This window comes from Humulus lupulus, chromosome 1 (assembly GCF_963169125.1).
Source record: "Humulus lupulus chromosome 1, drHumLupu1.1, whole genome shotgun sequence".
NCBI lineage: Eukaryota > Viridiplantae > Streptophyta > Magnoliopsida > Rosales > Cannabaceae > Humulus > Humulus lupulus.
The window spans coordinates 240,367,094-240,387,822 of record NC_084793.1 but is presented as its reverse complement, the minus strand read 5'-3'; the positions used below and the strand labels follow the sequence as shown (position 1 = coordinate 240,387,822).

Below are 20,729 nucleotides of genomic sequence, written 5' to 3'. Positions count from 1 at the left end.
GTCCAAATCAGATCAGATTTACTCGCCAGTGAATGGAATAATAACTTTATCTTTTCTCTTTTTTCTTTTGTTTATTTCTTTATTGGTTAGAATTGAAATGCTGAAAATGCCACCCTTGGAGCAATATTCCAGTCAGAAAAACTGATCTCTCGAGCTGTCATAATACTAGATTTGGATATAACTGTTGGAATGTTATATATATATTTATACACTTATGGTTTTGAAAACTGGAAAAGTTATTCCTAATATTAAGCACATATTGTGCACTGAGACTGTGTCTGGTGCAAGTGATTTTGGTAATTATCATGGTTTCACTAAGAAATAATTTTCATTTCGATTTTTAGGTTAGTGAAAGTTTTAAAAAATAAAAAAGCTTTCGATCTTGAAAATTTTACTGTAAAATCTCATCAATGTTCAGTGTTAGAGTTTTTTGAGTCTGAACCTAGCTACCTTGAACTAAGTTTGAATCTAGTCTGAAAAAACAAGATAACAAGATCACGTATGCGATACGATTTTTCAGTAAAACATTGTCAAAAGAATATATATTTTTTCTCTTCCTTTCTTTTTGTGATTTATTAAGAATAGCACAAAAATAATAGTAAATTGCATTTAGACCCACTCGTTTAAACAATAAAAATTAAATTTAAGCATCATTAAATCACACCTATTTTTTTTTTACAACTTTTTGAAAAGTTCTTCTGTATTCCCAAAATTACACAAAATCTCTTCAAATGATAGTGATGCTTCTCTGTCAAAGACTTCAAAATATTACAAATGTCAAAGTGTGAACAACTAGATTTAAAGGATTGAAAGAACAATTAGAAGAAGACTAAGGGAACAACGGGCTCAAAATCCCCTTAATATGGCTGAAGAGGTTGAAGGAGTTGAGGGTGCTAATAATGTCACTAACACAATTGCTATGGTTGATGATAGAGAGAGAGCCATAAGGAAGTATGCTGCCCCCATGTTTAATAAGCTCAATCCAGGCATTGTTAGGCCAGAAATTCAAGCACCCCAATTTTAGTTAAAGCCCATTATGTTCCAAATGTTGCAAACAGTGGGTCAATTTAGTGGGCTGCCTACTGAGGATCCTCTCCTTCATCTTCGTTCATTTTTGGAGGTGATCGATTCTTTCAAGCTACAAGGAGTGAGTGACGAGGCCATAAGGTTGAAATTGTTCCCTTTCTCTTTGAGGGATCGAGCTAGAGCTTGGTTAAACACCCTTCCTCCTGACTCGGTGACTACATGAAATGAGTTGGTGAAAAATTCTTGATGACGTACTTCCCTCCTACCAAAAATGCCAAGTTTCGCAATGAAATTATGTCATTTCAGCAGCTGGAAGATGAATCATTTTGTGAAGCTTGGGAGAGATTCAAGGAGTTATTGAGAAAGTCCCCACACCATGGGATTCCGCATTGTATCTAAATGGAAACATTCCATAATGGGCTCAATTCTTCCACTCGTATGGTGTTAGATGCTTCAGCTAATGGGGCTATTCTTTCCAAGTCCTATAATGAAGCCTATGAGATTTTGGAGAGGATAGCTAGCAACAATTATCAATGGTCCAATGTTAGAGCCTCAACAAGTCGAAAAGTGGCTGGTATACTTGAAGTGGATGCATTGACAGCTTTGACTGCTCAAGTTTCTTCAATGACTAACTTTCTCAAGAACATGAGTTTGGGGGGAATGGTACAAACAGCTGCTATGGGACAAGTTGTCGATGTATCTTATGTTTATTGTGGAGATGGGCACGCATTTGAGAGTTGTCATTCGAATCCCGCTTCGGTTTGTTATGTGGGGAATCAAAATGCCAACTGAAATAACCCATATTCGAACCCTTATAATCTGGGGTGGAGGCAGCATCCAAACTTCTCATGGGGGGGGGGGGGGGGGGGGGGGGGTCAAGGAGCTAGTTCAAGCAGAGCACCAATGCAAAACAAGCCTACATATCCATCGGGGTTTTCTCAACAACAACAAAGAGCTCAGCCACCTCCTCTTCAAGTGTCTTAACCAAGCTCTTTGGAGATTTTAATGAAAGAATATATGGCCAAGAATGATGCTGTGATTCAGAGTCAAGCGGCATCCTTGAGGAATCTAGAAACTCAATTGGGGCAGCTTGCTAATGAGCTAAGGAGTAGACCACAATGCATCTTGCCTAGTGATACAGAAAATCAAAGGAAAGATGGCACGGAGCATTGCAAGGCGGTTACCTTGAGGAGTGGTAAAAATCTGGAATTGACTAAGGATAATTGTACTAGAAACAGCGAGCCCACTTCAATCCAAAGTAGTGTGGACAAAGGAGACAAAGTTGTGAAATCAAAAATTTTAAATGCTGATCCTGAAGCAATTGCTGCAACAATTCCTCCGCAAAATGCTATAGGAAAGCCTATAAGCAAGCCACCTCAACCATTTCCTCAGCGCTTTCAAAAGCAACAACAAGATGGTCAATTCCGGAGATTTTTAGATGTTTTGAAACAACTTCACATCAATATACCGTTGGTGGAAGCTTTGGAGCAAATGCCCAACTATGTGAAGTTTTTGAAGGATATTTTAACTAAAAAGAGGAGACTTGGTGAATTTGAAAAGGTGGCATTAACTGAAGGGTGTAGTGCTATATTGAAGAGTAAAATTCCTCCTAAATTGAAGGATCTGGGCAGCTTCACAATTCATTGTTCTATTGGTGGTAGAGATGTTGGTAGAGCACTTTGTGACTTGGGGGCTAGCATCAACTTGATGCCCATGTCAATTTTCAAGATGTTGGGGATTGGAGAAGCAAGACCAACCATAGTCACTTTGCAATTAGCGGATCATTCTATGGCACACCCGGAAGGAAAAATTGAAGATGTACTTGCAAGTTGATAATTTCATTTTTCTGGCTGATTTCATCATCCTTGATTATGAAGGGGATAGAGATGTTCCTATTATCTTGGGCAGGCCATTTCTAGCTACCGGGAGGACCTTGATTGATGTACAAAAAGGGGAGCTTACTATGAGGGTGAATGACCAACAAGTGACTTTCAACGTGTTCAACGCTATGAAGTTTCCGGATGAGGTTGAGGAATGCTCTAGGCTAAGTTTAATTGAGTCTATTGTCGCTGAAAAATTCCATAAGGAAGCTTGTAAAGATGGAGTGGGGGTGAGGTCACTTGAAGAGCTTGAAAACTTAAGTGAAGAGGAAGAAAGCCAAGTTACATGGGTGGATTCAAAGCAGCCCTTTGCTAAACTTAGGAGGCCTTTTGAGTCATTGACCTTGTCGAAAGGGAATTTTAAGCCTCCTAAGCCTTCTATTCAAGAGCCACCAAAATTAGAGTTGAATCCTTTGCCTAGTCACTTGAAGTATGCTTATTTGAGAGATAATGAGACCTTGCATGTGATTATTTTAGCCATGTTAGGAGCTGAAAAAGAGAGTTTGTGGCTAGTTGTTTTGAAGAAATACACAAGGGCCATTGGTTGGACCATGGCGGATATCAAGGGTATAAGTCCCTCATTTTGTATGCATAAAATTCTATTGGAGGATTGCTGTAATAATTTCGTTGAGCAGCAGCGAAGGCTTAATCCTATCATGAAGGAAGTTGTTAGAAAAGAGATAATTAAGTGGCTTGATTATGGAATTGTTTACCCAATTTCCGATAGTTCTAGGGTCAGCCCTATTCAGTGTGTTCCTAAAAAAGGCGGAGTCATGGTGGTGGCCAATGACAATAATGAGTTGATTCCCACAAGACAAGTGACGGGGTGGTGTGTTTGTATGGACTATCGGAAGTTGAATAAGGCTATTCGTAAAGACCACTTCCCGCTACCATTCATTGACCAAATGCTTGATCGGTTGGCGGGAAAGGAGTTTTATTGTTTCCTTGACGGGTATTCAGGTCATAATTAGATTTCCATTGCGCCAGAAGACCAAGAGAAGACTACCTTTACTTGTCCTTATGGCACCTTTGCCTTTAGAAGGATGCCTTTTGGGCTGTGCAACGCCCCCGCCACTTTCCAACGTTGTATGATGGCAATATTTTCAGATATGATGGAGAAGTCTCTTGAAGTCTTCATGGATGATTTTTCAGTATTTGGGGAGTCCTTTGACACTTGTTTGGCTAACTTGGAGCAAGTCTTGGCTAAATGTGAAGAAACAAACTTGGTACTCAATTGGGAAAAGTGCCATTTCATGGTGCAAGAAGGCATTGTGTTGGGCCATAGAATTTCCAACAAGGGCATAGAAGTGGATAGAGCAAAGCTGGAAGTCATTGAAAAATTGCCATCACCTACTATAGTCAAGGGGATTAGAAGCTTGTTGGGACATGCATGCTTCTATAGGAGGTTTATTAATCATTTTTCAAAGATTTCGTAGCCCCTTTGTTCCTTACTTGAGAAAAATCGCGCATTTGAGTTCACCAAGGAATGTCAAGAAGCATTTGTGACTTTGAAAAAGGCTCTTATCACCGCACCCATCATTGTAGCTCCGGATTGGTCTCTCCTCTTTGAATTGATGTGCGATGCTAGTGTTGTACTTGGGCAGCTAAAAGAGAAGGTTTTTCATTCCATTTACTATGCAAGCAAGACATTAGTCGATGCCCAATTGAACTATACTACCACCGAGAAAGAGCTTTTGGCGGTGGTGTATGCTTTTGACAAGTTTAGAGCTTATCTTGTGGGGACTAAAGTGGTGGTTTATACAGACCATTCAGCGATTAAGTATCTAATTGCCAAGAAGGATGCTAAGCCACGACTTATTCGATGGGTGTTGCTTCTTCAAGAATTTGACTTGGAAATTCAGGATAGAAAAGGAATGAAGAACCAAGTAGCTGACCATTTATCTAGACTTGAAGCTAGAAGTGAAAAGCAAAATGAAGGGCCTATTAAAGAGACATTTCCCGATGAGCAATTATTGGTTGTGAACCAAACCACTACTCCATGGTACGCTGATTTTGTCAACTATTTGGTGAGTGGTTTGCAGCCACCTGATTTGAATAGGCAGCAACTCAAGAAGTTCTTTCATGATGTGAGATTCTATTATTGGGATGAGCCCTATTTGTACAAAGTTTAGATCGAATCATGAGGTGTTGTGTGCCTGGTGATGAAATTTCTAGCATACTAGAGCATTGTCATCCAGCTCCTTATGGTGGACATTTTGGTGGGCAAAGGACAGCCGCTAAGGTTTTTTAATCGAGGTACTATTAGCCTTATATCTTCAAGGATGCTCATGAATTTGCTAAGAGATGTGACCGCTGCCAGCGTGTTGGAAATATTTTAGCAATGAGTGAAATGCCTTTGAATAGCATCCTTGAAGTGGAATTGTTTGATGTTTGGGGAATCGACTTCATGGGGCCATGTCCACCATCATTTGGCAATTTGTATATCTTGGTGGGGATTGACTACGTCTCTAAGTGGGTTGAGGCAGTGGCAAGTCCTACTAATGATTCCAAGGTGGTCATGAAGTTCCTACATAAGCATGTGTTCACCTACTTTGACACTCCAAGGGCGCTTATAAGTGACGAAGGCACCCACTTTGTGAACAAGATTTTGGCAGCTTTGTTAGCCAAATATAGTGTGAAGCACAAGATTGCCACCGCCTACCACCCCCAAACCAATGGTCAAGCGGAAATATCTAATAGGGAGATCAAGGGAATCCTAGAGAAAGTGGTGAATCCTAGTAGAAAGGATTGGTCTCAGTGATTGGATGATGCTCTTTGGGCCTACCGAACGACTTTCAAAACCCATTTGGGAATGTCACCGTATCGTTTGGTTTTTGGGAAAGCTTGCCATTTGCCCGTTAAGTTGGAGCATAAGGCATATTGGGCCACTAAGAAACTGAATATGGACCTCCAAGCTGCTGGAGAAGCTTGAAAGTTACAGTTAAATGAGCTGGAAGAGACGAGGTTGTTCTCCTATGAAAATGCTAAGTTGTACAAGGAGAAAACTAAGAGGTGGCATGATCAGAAAATTCAAGCTCGGGTCTTTGAGAAGGGGCAGAAAGTATTGCTCTTCAACTCGCACTTGAAGTTGTTTCCTGGCAAGTTAAAGTCCCGCTGGTCTGGCCCATTCACAGTGGTGAAAGTTTACCCCTTTTGAGCAGTTGAAGTTCGGGAAGATCAATTCGAAAGGGAGTTTAAAGTGAATGGGCAGCAGCTTAAACATTATTGGGGAGGTGAGGTCGACCGCAAGAAGACCTCCATTACTTTCGAGGATCCTTAAAGCTGTGGTTGTTTTGGGTTTTCAAGTGATTCAGGCACTAATTTAAAGACAACCCAAAAAGAAGCAAGTGTAAAATATTAGTGTCTATAAAAAAGAAAAACAAAAAAAAAAGTGAAAGAAAAGAAAATATATATATATATATGAGTGTTTTTAATTATTTTTATTTTTCTCTTTTAATTTTTAAGTTTTGTAATTTTAATTCAATTTTATTGTGATGTTTTGGAGTGGTTTTATGGGTATTTTGGTGTTTTAGGTGTTAAGAAAGCAAGAAATAGGGTGTTTTGGAAGTGATTTTGGAGTGTCATGGTTTTGCGAGAGTTTTGCTTCAGCAAAATGGCCGCAAATATTTCCGAAAAACAATGGAGAGTTACGTCAAATTATAGTTGCTGAAGCAAAGTTTAAGCAAAATGGTGGCAATCTGGGCTGAGAAAAACTCCTGGGTCATGATTTCATTCAGAGGCACATATATATATAATACTATATTATTATATATATATATACAAAAATATATATATATTTTGCTCGTACTATATTTAATATTATATATATATATATTATTACCTATATACACATTAAAAAAAAATTAAAAATGTATACTCAATATAATAAATATATTTTACTACATATATATATTAATATATAACTATATAAATATATACATATACAGAAATATGTATTTAAAAAAAAATAATCGTATATACTATAAACTATATTTCTATAAAATTTCTATTATCTATCTATAAAATATATATATATAAATTCGTATATACCAAAATACCCTAATACCCCATTATTATCTTCTACACTCCCCGTACCTCCCTGTCCAGAACCAGCTGCGTGTACCCGAAGCCTCGGCACCACCCAGACTGAGAAGCTCTTTGCCCACACAGCTCTCCACCCAGTCGCGCAGCCACGAACCCAGGCGTCCCTACATCTCAGCATCTCGATCCCAGGCACCATTCGCCCAGCAGCACCTCACAAACCCAGGCTGACTCAGGTGCCCCTACCCTTCGCCCCTTCGCGCGCCTCGACTTAGTCGAGTGAACCTCGACCCCAAACACCCAAGCACCTTTTCGCGTCGTTCACCAGCCCAGTCCAGCGTAAGGAACCAGCACCCCTTCGGCATCCTAGGTGCTTCCAAGAGCCCCTGCCTCAGCTTTGGTCAGGCGAGACCCCAGCCCTCAGCTCCTAGGCACCAAGTCATACGCTCCATACATTGGCTGGGTTTCTAGCAGTGACCCCTCGCACCAGCCTAAGCCTAGGTGCATCCGAGCCCAATCATCCCAACAGTCAGCCGAGCCACTCAAAACTGGGGTATTAATTTCCGTGACCCTTATAGTGCTATGTATATTACTCGGCATTTGAGTCATTGCTAGTCTTTGATCTGGTGAGCACACAAATCTGTTGGAAACTCTATTGGAAAATCTGTGGCCTTACTGTTCAGGGGTGGTAATATTGCTCTGTTATTCTGTTTAAAAATTTGTGGCATTACTGTTCAGGTGCTCCTTTTGTTGTGTGGTGGCCTTGTGATTTAGCTGCTTCCTTTCTGCCCAACATGACAACTAAAACACGAGCACAGAGAAAGAAGCCAAAAACTACCCCAACATCCCATATCCCACCACTAGATAAACCAAAATGCTTACCAGCCCCGACCCCACCAACAACCAAAACCAAACCAAACACTGCCCCACCACAAGCCCCATTACTCTTACCTTCCCGAATCACCATAAATGAGCCTATCCCCACCAAAACCACCCCACCAGCACCTAAATCAACCCCACCCCGACCCAAATACAAAAGAGCCGCCAAACAAGCATCAACTACACCTCCACCAAAGCAACAAAAGACTTTCACTACCACAAAAGCTGCCTCTCAGCCAACACACACAGCTGTCCCAACTCCTAAAACCAAGAAAAAGATTATCCCTTCAGGTCCCGCAATGAAATTTATTTCTGCTCAAGCCAAGGCCAAATTTGAGTCTATTAAGACAAAGAAGTTTCTTCCAGAGAGAGGATTTTTGCCTACCACTATTGAGGTGCCCACTTTCATCAGTACAGTCATTGAGCAGCACAGTTGGGAAGTTTTTTGTCAGAAACCAGAGCATGCTATCATTCCCTTGGTGTGAGAATTTTATGCCAACATAGCCTCTGCTGAGAATTCTGAAGTGCTGGTTCGAGACAACTTTAACAAGGCACTACAACGTGTCGCAGCTCCCGGAGCTCAGTGGTGCATATTTTCTAGTGGTGTGCACACTCTTTTGCACACCTCCATTTTTTCAGAAGCTGGAGTGTGGTTAAACTTTCTTAAGTGCCGCTTGTTGCCCACCACGCATGACACTACGGTGTCCAAGGAGAGGGTGCTCCTGCTATACTGTATGTTGACTAGGCTGAGTATCAATGTAGGTTAGTTAATCTCCAGGCAGATTGCTAGCTGTGCTAGGAAGAAAAAGGGGAAGTTGTTCTTTCCCTCACTCATTACATAGTTGTGCATTAGAGCTGGGGTGCCTTTTGCCTCCACTGAGGATGTACTTTTCGAGCGCCGGGACATCGATTTCACTATCCTTGGTCAGCCTCAGCAGCTGGGCCCTCCACCATGCCTCCAGCAGCTTCGCCTCTTGCTCCTGCCCTCATTGACCTCATTGCTCAGCAAAGGGAGATTCTTGGACGGTTGGTGTCCCTGGAAGCTCAACAGCATGACTTCTGGAAGTATGCTAAGCAGCGAGATGCCGCGCTCGTCAAGTCCCTCCAGAACAACTTCACCAAACCAACCACAGCATTTCTAGTGTTCCCCAGCTCCATCTTGGAGGCTTAGACCGCTCCAGTTGTGCATGATGACCCTAGTTCTTCGGATGTTGATTCCGAGGACTAGGCAGAGGGAGCCTCTTTAACCCACCTTTTGATTTGTATTTATTATTCTGTAATTAATTCCTGCTTTGAGCTATCTTGTTGTTTACCTTTTTATTGTTTATTGTTTTGTATTGCTTCTGTGTTGTCTTGTTGATTGTTATGTTCTTTTCTTGTTGTTTAGTTAATCTTTTAGCGATACTCTTTGCTTTTGTTCATGCTTAACTAGGGGGCTTAATGACGACTTCTATAATCAATCTATCTGAAGTTGAATGTCTTTCTTTCTTGATTTTTCAACTAAATTCTTTGGATGTGAATGTTGCTAGCCATTGATTGATGAAAAATGTTTCTCTTTTTAGTATGTGCATAGCTTGATTAAACATTTTTGACACCCGAGAAATAGCTAGTTTCTTGTGAGAGCTTAAGTTTCTAGAATTATTTAGTGATTTTCCTTGAGGCAAAATCCTAGACAATACGGCACCGATGAAATGATTTAGGCCATCTTTGGACCATTTGAGCCTTTGAAGCCTACCTTGTATGAATTTTTTATCCCTAGTCACCCCATTGAGCTTGAGTGTCACTTTTCTTTCTTAGCCACTCATTAGCCTACCTTTACATATATATAATCATCTCTTTTCACCACACCCTTTTAGCACCTTGTTCTTTATAGGATTTATTTTTTATGCATTTTGGGGGGTTTTGTTGAGTTGAATGGATGAGAGAAAATTGGGTGAGTGTTTTCCTTCTCTTCTTTTGCTTGTTTTCAACATTAGGGACAATGTTGATTTTAAGTTTGGGGGGAGAGTGTGTTCACAATTTTTTTGTTCTCTTGCCATCTAGTTGTTAATTTTCACACACACACACATATATATATATAAAATAGAAAATCCAAAAAGAAAAAAAATCAAGAGTACACTCCTTTGCATCAAATCATATATATAAAAAAAAATCAGAAAAGAAAAAGAAAGCAAAAAAAAAAGTATGTATGTTTGTAAATAAGTTTGGGGGTGTACTCTTCAAATAATGGAAAAGTTGTTTTAGTTTTGTCTTTGTATGTTAGTAATAAAGGTTAATGGCAAGATTTATATTGTGTTGTGGGGTTGTCTTTGGGGGAAATTAATGTATGCATTTATGTATTTAGGTCCTAGAAAGATTGAGGTGTTTTAGGGTGATTTGAGCCAAAATTTATCTCTCTTATCCTACCTTCACCCTAGCCTATCATTACAAGCTTGATAAAGTTCTATTGATCTTTGGTGTGGTATTTGTCTACATTAGTGGAGAGGGAATCACTAAGTAACGTATGGAGACATTATTTAAGCTTAAGGACCAAGGTCTAGCTTGTTTGGTGTTTGAAATTGTTTAGGAAAAGCTATGCATGCACTAAAGGGTGAAACACTTGATTCATATTTTGGCAGCAACATTCATGCTTGAAGAATTTGGTTTAAAACTTGTGAAAGATTGAAATTCAACTTCTCTTTTTCAAAATAAAATTTCCCGAGAGCCTTCCCCTTTTTTTTATCATTGGCATAGCAAAGTTTGTCCATTGTTGTGGTGTTTTGTCTTTGTTGTTTCCTTGTCTTTTGTTGTTATTTAGTTTGCGCCTTTTGTGTCTTGTGTTAGTTGTGTTTTGTTTTTAGAGTCATCACTCGAGGACGAGTAATGTCGTAAGTTTGGGGGTGTGATAACTCTTGAATAAAGAGTTATTTCATGTGCTTTTGAACTTATAATTGTGAAAAAATCATGGGTGATGTTAGTTTTTTTTTAGCTTTTGTAGCTAACTTTGGTGTTTTTATTATCTTAATTAAGTTTAATTATTTTTTTTTACTTTTTAATAGCTAGTGGGTTAAAGATAATAATTTCATGGATAAATATTTTCACAAGGAATGAGATAACATATGAAACTATTTTGATTAAATTATGTTGTTGATGGCTGAATTATCAGGTTTGCTGCAGCAAAACAGAAGCATTTTGATCAGGCAACTTTTCGGCACATGGAACACATGGCAGTCAATGAGTAAGCTAGAAATTTTGGCTTGGTTGGCAAGGGCAGAAAGAATTAGTCAACATATTGGAGAAAAAGACAAAAAGAGAAAGGAGGAATTGATTTTTTTGGAAAAAATGGGCATTATGGTACTTTTGGAAAAAAGATGAGAAAAACTCATAATATCAACAAGGAAGAAGGAGGCCAAACAAAGAAAGCTCAAGCATCATTTTGGATTTGTTCTTTCTTCTTTTCCTAAACTTTATTTTATTAATTTTTGAGTTGGACTCTAAATCTGAATATTATGGGTTGTTTTGATTGTGGATTAATGTTTATGAACTCAACCATGAACTAATTTTTAGGTCGCTTGAATTGTTGATGAACCCTATTTTATAGTCTATCAATTTCTTGCACTTTATTTTAGTAAAATCTCCCCTGGTCATTCAAGTGTGCTTATATTAATTTCTTGTTGTTGTTTGGCCAGCAATGGCAAGTTATTTAATTATGTTTAATGCTGGAAATATTAAATGTAATAGGAAAAACTTGGATATAACAAGTCATAATCTAGGTTAGGTTATGTTAGTAAGTAACATAGGGATATGTTATTTGCCTTGTGTAACTTTTGACAATTAAACTTTGAATTGCATTCTTAAATCTAATTTTGAATAGGAATATGTTTAATTAGGTCGAAGAATTAATGTCATAAAATTTGGGAAAGTTTTATGAGTGTTTAAATGAATTTTTGTTATCCTGGGAGTTTTGCTAGAATATTACTGCAGCAATCTGCACGCAATTTGTTCAGGATAAATAATATAGGGGAATTCAATAATTGAAGTCCATTTTGCAATCTATATATTTCTCTCAATTTTCTTGTTCAGTTCAGTTTTTAATTTCAGTATTACCATTTTTTTTTTAATATTTTGCTTAGCCTATAAACAACCCACTTGATTTTTAATTTCTTAAAATTGTTTAGTAATTGTTTTGCTTTTTTTTTTTTCTAATTTGCAATCCATGTGGAGACGATTTACTTGTCATTATATTACTTGTGTGATTACGTGCACTTTCATATTGAAAATCAAATATTAAATTGATCACAACAGGGCCCACATGCATATTTAATACACACAAACATGCATAGTATTCATATCACAATACAACTCATATATGTCACATAATCCCATATATTCAATTTAATTCACATATTAATCCATTTATGCCCTCTCGACACATTAATCAAGGAACTAAACCTTATTAGGGAATTTGAGACGTTACAATTTTGTAATTAAGATTAGTATGCCTCTGTGCTTGATCATTAGTCAAGTCTTGCACTAAACAACCTCATAGGAAGGGGAATGACATTAATGTAATTATTATCTTATTCATATGTCTCCCAAGTAGAAATCATATATGTTCGAGGTAATCCCTTTGTACCATAGAAATGACCATTAGAGGGAGTCGACTAGGTGACTTAGTGAAGCACCATAGCCACTAGCAAATATGGGCTTAAGTTGTATACTCCAATGCCTTATTAATGCCATATATATTAATAGAACGATGTTTATTCATATTTATATGTGCATGATTCCTTATGGTCTATGTGTTTCTTTTATGTCGTCTTTGTTGGGTCATCATGTGCCATTTGCCTTAGTTGTATGCTCGTTTGTTGTGTAGGATGTGCCTCTAAGATGACTTGTTTTGTGTTTGCTCATAATTCATTATTGCTCTTCGCATGTGAAAGACGTGTATCATAGCTAACCATTGAGTTTGTTTGCTCGTAGGAGTTAGTTTTAGAGTGACTTGTTAGTTTAAAGTGAAAGTAAGTGTAGTCACGCGCTCCATCTACCCAGGGAACCAAATAGTCAGCCCGTGACACTAGGCACATCCTAGTGGACTACATCATATTCTAATAATGTCCTTGTGAGCTACTAGGTATGTCCTGAGATCAATAAGCATGTCATAACCACAGGCTTCTAGAAGCATACATCACGACACCAATAGGTATCTTGTAACCATGAGTTATTAGGCACATCTGATCGTGAAAATATGATACGCAAGTGCACGCAATTGATTCAAGTAATATAGATAGTAAATAGAGTATCATTCCCACAAAGACTATTAGCCAATTACCAATAATTGTTCTTTAATTTCTACTTAGCAAACAAAATTTAGATGAATAAATCTAATTATAAAATTTTAATTAACTGTGAACAAAATAACTAATCAAAAGATGAAAATCAATAATAAAAAGACCTAGGGTATTAACTTCATCAATTCAGTATACTAATTTTATTAATCAGTTCTAAATTTCTTTTTTCCTATTCTAATAGCAAGTTAACATAATCGATTCCTATCATTTTTCAAGATATAAGATCTCATCTTATATGCATGTTTTCTACATCTCTGTGATAAACTTAAACATATAGCAGACATTAAGCATAGAAACCTAATTACTACACAAGCCATACAGGTACTTTCGTCAATATGTAACCTATGTCTATATAACGATAGCATATTCAATTCTCATCTTTCGAATTTTGAATCAAAATCATAAATCAAGCAAATATTGATCAGATATTTACTAGCATTTAGCAAAAACATTATATTGATTAGAATAAAGAAGAAAAATCAATAGAACATCATAATTAAATTAAATAGAAATCCAAGTGACTACATTAAACTCTAGATAAAAGTGTTTAGTTCATATCAAACATGACTAAATCAACAAAATAATAATTCAGAAACATAAGATTCAAAGACTTGAAGAAGAAATAAAAAAATATAAAAGTGCAGAAAAACTAATCTCAGAATCAAAATTAATCTCTAAACTCGTAACTAAAATCTGATCTCCTCTCTAATTATACCCTAAAATACGAATTTATACTAAAAAAATCACGAATCCCTTGTTTTTTCATAGGCGGGTCCGGGACTTGGCCTTCCCTAGGTCGCTGCCCGTGTTTGTTTAAAAGGCCTTCCAAGTCTTCGTATGTCTTCAGATGCCGCAACTCAGGCAATATCAAGTCCCGACCCGTGTCTTTGATGTCCTCATGATTTAGCCTCTGACTTCCACTAGTGTCGCGACTTATAAGGACAAGTGACGACACTAATTCCCTTCAGCAACTTTATGTTTCTGACATGACTAGATTCGCGACTCTAAACTCCAAGTCGTGACCCTAATTCCATTATTTCTCAATTTAAGCCTTTCATCCTCATTCATTCTTCAAAAACTGATTTTAACTCATCCTTAGCACCATTTTGAGTCGAACAACCACCAAAAGTTTCATTTTTCCACTATTTTCTCTTCTTTTTACATTTTTCGCATGATTCAACGCACCAACCTACAACAAAGACAAGCAAAAGCATAATCTTGTACAAAACAAGCATAAAAATTCAAAATTGCCACAAAAACACATTATAAAACAACATGAAGTTATCAACAACATTCTAAAACAACACCTGTCCACAAGCATGCCACGAGGTAAATGGTCACCTCGCGGCTATGTCATCACGTGATTTGACATTTCACCATTACGAACTGCTACCTGCTAAGTATTGGTCGTGAATTGCCTCTCTACAGTACGCCAATTGCCTTTACTAAGGCCATCTCCAATAGATGACTTCATATACCCTTTCACTCCAAAAATAAGAAAATGACATATTTATTGCAGTGACAACTTCAACATCAAAATAAATATGAAGTATTGTAACTATGCATCTTCAATAATAAAGATAGTATTATTGTTTATTTGAAGCTAAATGGAAAAGTTTTATATATGTCTCTATTAACTTTTCCTAATTATTATATATATATATATTCTTTTTTATATTATATTTTAAGTTTTTATGATTTATTTTTGTTATATTTCACTTTTTAAGTTTTGGAATATTATACTAATATTTGAAAAACAAATAAAAATATACAAAACAAAAAATCAATATATCACGCAAAATAAATACCAATAACATTATAAACTTAAATATTTGTAAAAATGTAATGTTTAATTTTCCTAATGTAATAATTTATTTAATTTAATGGAAATTTAGAAATGTCTGTATTTTTCGTTAATCAATATAAAATTACTTAATTATCTCTATTAATATTAATATTTAGATAACATCAATATTAATTCATATAAAGTAAATTAATTATTGACGATTGAAAATAATAAAATGTGGAGTATTATTTTTTATGTAAATTTGACGTTGTGGTTGGAGATGAAGTACTAAATTGATGTGATAAAAATAATAATAAAATTGAAGTTACTATAAAATAGAGTTATGATCGGAGATAGCCTAGCTTTTAGCCCTTGAACATGAATCTCCATTTATCTTTAATTAGATATGTAACTCATGTACGTACCAGTGTGCACTTCAATCCTAGTTTTAACATATCTCTCGTGCAAAGCACAAATATTCGCTTTTCAATACTCACTAATTAAGGACGCAATATAGTAAAATTGTTATGGTGTAATCATTTCCAATAATTTGTTGGCCAAATTTTCCAATGCATTTGCATGGTTTTCGATTATAGAAAAACACATTATTCCACATGCTTGCACTACATATTCATTGTAGCACTTGCTATACATACCAAAGTCCTCACATTATTCCACCTCAGACTACATTGCATTAACCTACGTTTTTAGTAGACCGAGGGTTTGATTACTCAATTGAGATACAACCCCCTAAAAATGTAAATGATAAGTATTTTTTTTTTTTTGGGTCAATTTCTTCTTTCTTTTTATATTTTAAAATTCTTCGATATTTTTTTTGTTTTGTAAAAAAAATCTGAAAGAACACTTGTTCATTACTTCTAGACTTAAAGCATAATTCTATTATATTATTAAGTTTTATTCAGAAAACTAATTAATTAAGCCAGAGGGGGCAGAGGGGGCTTGATGATATAACTTGCTGAAGAAACTTAAATTAAATCGTTGTTTATAGAATGACCATGACATTTCTATTGGAAGTGCATAAAGTAAATTATCAGGGTACTTTGAATAATGCCAAAATTAAATTTTGGATCAGACAAAATATTGCATGCTTGATGTTTTAATGAGTCATCAACGTAATGAAGTATATCAAAAGCTATTAGTTTAATAATCGACATCAAGCCCTTTGTGGTTTAGACAGAGCCTTGTTAATTTAAGAGGTAATATATTTATATTAAAAAATTACTGGGAAAATCAATATTAATTTAGGGGTGCACTGTTAGAATATTATTTATTTGGTATATAAAATCAACTAATTGATTTAATATATTAAAGTCAATATTTAATTTATTGACAAAATATTCTAATTAATGGTCAACATTGTTTGTTACCTGATTTGTTGTTACCCGATTTTTCATATCCCAACTGATTGAGGAAATATCTCAATCTGTGGCAGAGACTCTGATGGTAGGTCTCACTCTATAAATATAGAGTACCGGTCCCCAAGCTCGCTACTCATTCTGACTTTCAGTAACTCCATCTAAAAGAGTTAGTGAGAGCTTGGAAGCCCGTGTACTCGTTCTAATTTCTCTTTTCTTTTGTAGATCTAAAGCTAGATCGAGGTTATCAATAGCAATGGCTGGAGGTATACAATATTCGATTCTTTTTGCATATGTTCATTCATATATTAATTCCGCCTACATGTATATAGAATTGTTCATATGTCTACTTTCATATTAATCTAACATTTGGTATCAGAGCTTGGGACATATCTCTATTGATAGAATTAGAAGGTTAGTAAATGATGGGGTACTCAATACCTTAGATTTTACTGATTTTGATACTTGTGTGGATTGCATTAAGGGAAAGCATACCTCCAAGTCTAAGAAAAGTGGTGTCCATAGGAGTTCTGACCTATTAGAAATCATACATACTGATATATGTAGTCCAGACATGGACTCATATGGTCAGAAATACTTCATCTCTTTCATAGATGATTACTCACGCTACATGTATATCTACTTACTTCATAACAAAAGCGAAGCGTTAGATGTCTTTAAGATATTTAAAGCTGAAGTAGAGAAACAATGCAACAAGCAAATTAAGATAGTGAGATCAGATAGAGGTGGAGAATATTATGGTAGATACACTGAAGATGGACAAGCACCTGGTCCTTTTGCAAAGTTTCTTCAAGAAAATGGGATTGTTGCCCAATATACCATGCCCGGTACACCCGAGCAAAATGGTGTTGCAGAAAGGAGAAACCGAACATTGATGGACATGGTGCGAAGTATGCTTAGCAGCAACCCTAAACTTCCTAAATCCTTGTGGACTGAAGCTCTAAAGACATCCGTGTACATATTAAATCGAGTTCCAACCAAGGCAGTCTCCAAAACTCCTTTTGAATTATGGAAAGGTTGGAAACCGAGTTTGCAACATGTACGCATTTGGGGATGCCCATCTGAAGTTAGGGTATACAATCCACAAGAAAAGAAACTGGACCCAAGGACCATAAGTGGATACTTTATTGGTTACGCTGAAAGGTCTAAAGGTTACAAGTTTTATTGTCCATCTCATAGCACTAGGATTGTGGAATCAAGGAATGCAAAATTTCTTGAAAATGCCTTGATTAGTGGGAGTGATCAATCCAAGGACTTAGGTTCTGAGAAAGATCCTTTAGAACCCTCCACCTCAAGAGCAAGATTGATTGTGGTCGATAACACCCCTGCAGTCCAAATGGATGTTGAACCACCACAGCCAATTGTTGAAGATCCACAAGTCAATGATGAAGTTCAAATGGATCGAGTTGTTCAAGAGTTGCCTATAATTGTTGAACAACAAGCTGAACCACCCGCTCCTCAAGAGCCTGCTGGTGTAGCCTTAAGAAGATCCACTAGGATAATAAAATCGGCGATACCTAGTGACTACATTGTGTATTTGCAAGAATCTGACTACAATATTGGAGCCGAAAATGATCCAGAAACGTTTTCACAAGCTATGAATAGCAAAGAATCGGAACTGTGGTACAATGCCATGAATGAAGAAATGAATTCTATGAAAAGCAACGGAGTCTGGGATCTTGTTGAGTTGCCTAATGGGGCGAGGGCTATTGGGTGTAAATGGGTCTTCAAAACAAAGAAAGACTCATTAGGCAACATTGAGAGACACAAAGCGAGACTCGTTGCTAAAGGATTCACTCAAAAAGAAGGAATTGACTACACGGAGACCTTTTCTCCGGTATCTAAGAAAGATTCCCTCAGAGTTATCCTGGCATTAGTTGCTCATTTCGATTTAGAGCTACAGCAGATGGATGTGAAAACTGCCTTCCTAAATGGTGACCTAGAGGAGGAGGTATACATGAAACAACCAGAAGGATTCTCCTCTAGTAATGGTGAGCATTTGGTGTGCAAGCTTAAGAAGTCCATCTATGGTTTAAAACAAGCGTCCCGCCAATGGTATTTAAAATTCCATGATGTCATCTCTTCTTTTGGATTTGAAGAGAATGTCATGGATCAATGTATATACCAGAAGGTCAGTGGGAGTAAGATTTGTTTTCTTGTTTTATATGTGGACGATATTCTTCTTGCAACCAATGATAAGGGCATGCTACATGAGGTGAAGCAATTTCTCTCAAAGAACTTTGAGATGAAGGATATGGGTGATGCGTCTTATGTCATTGGCATTAAGATCCATCGAGATAGATTCAAAGGTATCTTAGGTCTATCTCAAGAAACCTACATTAACAAAGTTTTAGAGAGATTTCGGATGAAAGATTGTTCACCAAGTGTTGCTCCTATCGTTAAGGGTGATAAATTAAATTTGAGCCAGTGTCCAAAGAATGATTTTGAAAAGGAAGAAATGAAGAACATCCCATATGCTTCTGCTGTTGGAAGCTTGATGTATGCTCAGGTGTGCACACGACCCGACATTGCCTTTGCTGTCGGAATGCTAGGAAGATTTCAGAGTAACCCGGGATTAGACCACTGGAAAGCTGCAAAGAAAGTTATGAGGTATCTTCAGGGTACTAAGGATTACAAACTCATGTTCAGACGAACCGACAACCTAGAAGTAGTTGGCTACTCAGATTCAGACTTTGCTGGTTGTACTGATTCACGTAAATCAACTTCTGGTTACGTGTTTATGTTTGCCGGTGGAGCTATATCATGGAGGAGTAACAAACAGACCTTGACTGCTACTTCTACTATGGAAGCCGAGTTCGTTTCGTGTTTTGAGGCTACATCGCATGGTGTATGGCTAAAGAGTTTCATTTCAGGCCTTAGAGTTGTAGATTCTATATCTAGGCCATTGAGAATGTTTTGCGACAATTCAGCTGCTGTATTCATGGCTAAGAACAACAAGAGTGGTAGTCGAAGCAAGCACATCGACATCAAGTACTTAGCCGTGAGAGAACGTGTTAAAGAAAATAAAGTGGTCATTCAACACATTAGCACTGAATTGATGATTGCTGATCCTATGACGAAAGGCTTGCCACCTCATAAATTCAAGGATCATGTAGTGAACATGGGACTTGGTTCCCTTATGTAAATTTATTGTACAAACTGAAGTTATTATCAATGAAACTCTCATTTTTGATATTTTCTCATATTTATGCGCATCTTAATTTTATTTGAGAAAATTTTACTTTCATAGGACCTGAATAAACATAAGGTTTATTCGTTTAAGTACATAGCCACATAAATTACATTGTTATGTAATAAATATATTGTAATACATGGAAGATAATACTCGTCATAAAAAGAGGACCTATCGCTATGATTCATGTGTTTATTATCTAACAGGGATGATCGTCGGGCTTAAGTAATACATTAATTTAAATGCTGACCAAGTGGGAGAATGTTAGAATATTATTTATTTGGTATATAAAATCAACTAATTGATTTAATATATTAAAGTCAATATTTAATTTATTGACAAAATATTCTAATTAATGGTCAACATTGTTTGTTACCTGATTTGTTGTTACCCGATTTTTCATATCCCAACTGATTGAGGAAATATCTCAATCTGTGGCAGAGACTCTGATGGTAGGTCTCACTCTATAAATATAGAGTACCGGTCCCCAAGCTCGCTACTCATTCTGACTTTCAGTAACTCCATCTAAAAGAGTTAGTGAGAGCTTGGAAGCCCGTGTACTCGTTCTAATTTCTCTTTTCTTTTGTAGATCTAAAGCTAGATCGAGGTTATCAATAGCAATGGCTGGAGGTATACAATATTCGATTCTTTTTGCATATGTTCATTCATATATTAATTCCGCCTACATGTATATAGAATTGTTCATATGTCTACTTTCATATTAATCTAACATACACATCTCCATATATTACAGAATATATACAGACCTAACAAAAGGGCTTTTAATAATTATTTTAAAATTAAAAATTGTCTTTTGGACATCACCATTATTAATTATTCTGTTCTTTGTGTCTCTCTTACCATAATTTATAAACCATTTATTAATTAACATTGCATATAAATTGCTAATTATGCAAAACAAGTGAAAGAAACAAACTTGTATTTGGTTTAGATTAATTCACTATAATTTAATAAGCCCAATGGACTAGTTCAACCTCTATATAGAAGTTCCAATTGTGACATAAAAATTAAATAAACTAAGGCATAATTTTATAATCCTTAAAGTCTCCATATAGTTAGATTCTATAGACTATAATTTATTAGGCCATTTCACTTTCGGCTTCTCTCACAAAAATTAATTAAGCTAAAATCTTTGAACAACAAAGCTGCAAAGATATGCTGTAATATTAGGAAGGA

General features: G+C 36.5%; 1 protein-coding gene and 1 non-coding gene across 2 annotated transcripts; one reads left to right on the top strand and one right to left on the bottom strand.

Moving 5' to 3' along the window:
- Positions 1-1,302: 1,302 nt before the first annotated feature.
- On the bottom strand, positions 1,303-1,409 carry LOC133813172 (small nucleolar RNA R71). The gene has a single exon (XR_009884210.1). It is a non-coding gene; the product is annotated as a small nucleolar RNA R71 (small nucleolar RNA).
- A 634-nt stretch (positions 1,410-2,043) lies between these two features.
- On the top strand, positions 2,044-2,859 carry LOC133831554 (uncharacterized). The gene is made up of 2 exons (XM_062261915.1): positions 2,044-2,466; positions 2,563-2,859. Exons 1-2 carry the CDS (start codon positions 2,044-2,046, stop codon positions 2,857-2,859), a joined length of 720 nt encoding a protein of 239 aa, XP_062117899.1.
- Positions 2,860-20,729: the final 17,870 nt, after the last annotated feature.

Bases quoted from the DNA above. Each gene is read 5' to 3' on its own strand.
- LOC133831554 (XM_062261915.1), top strand. From the start codon at position 2,044: ATGGCCAAGAATGATGCTGTGATTCAGAGTCAAGCGGCATCCTTGAGG. The intron at 2,467-2,562 runs GTTTTGAAACAA...TTAACTAAAAAG, and splicing joins AATTCCGGAGATTTTTAGAT to AGGAGACTTGGTGAATTTGA.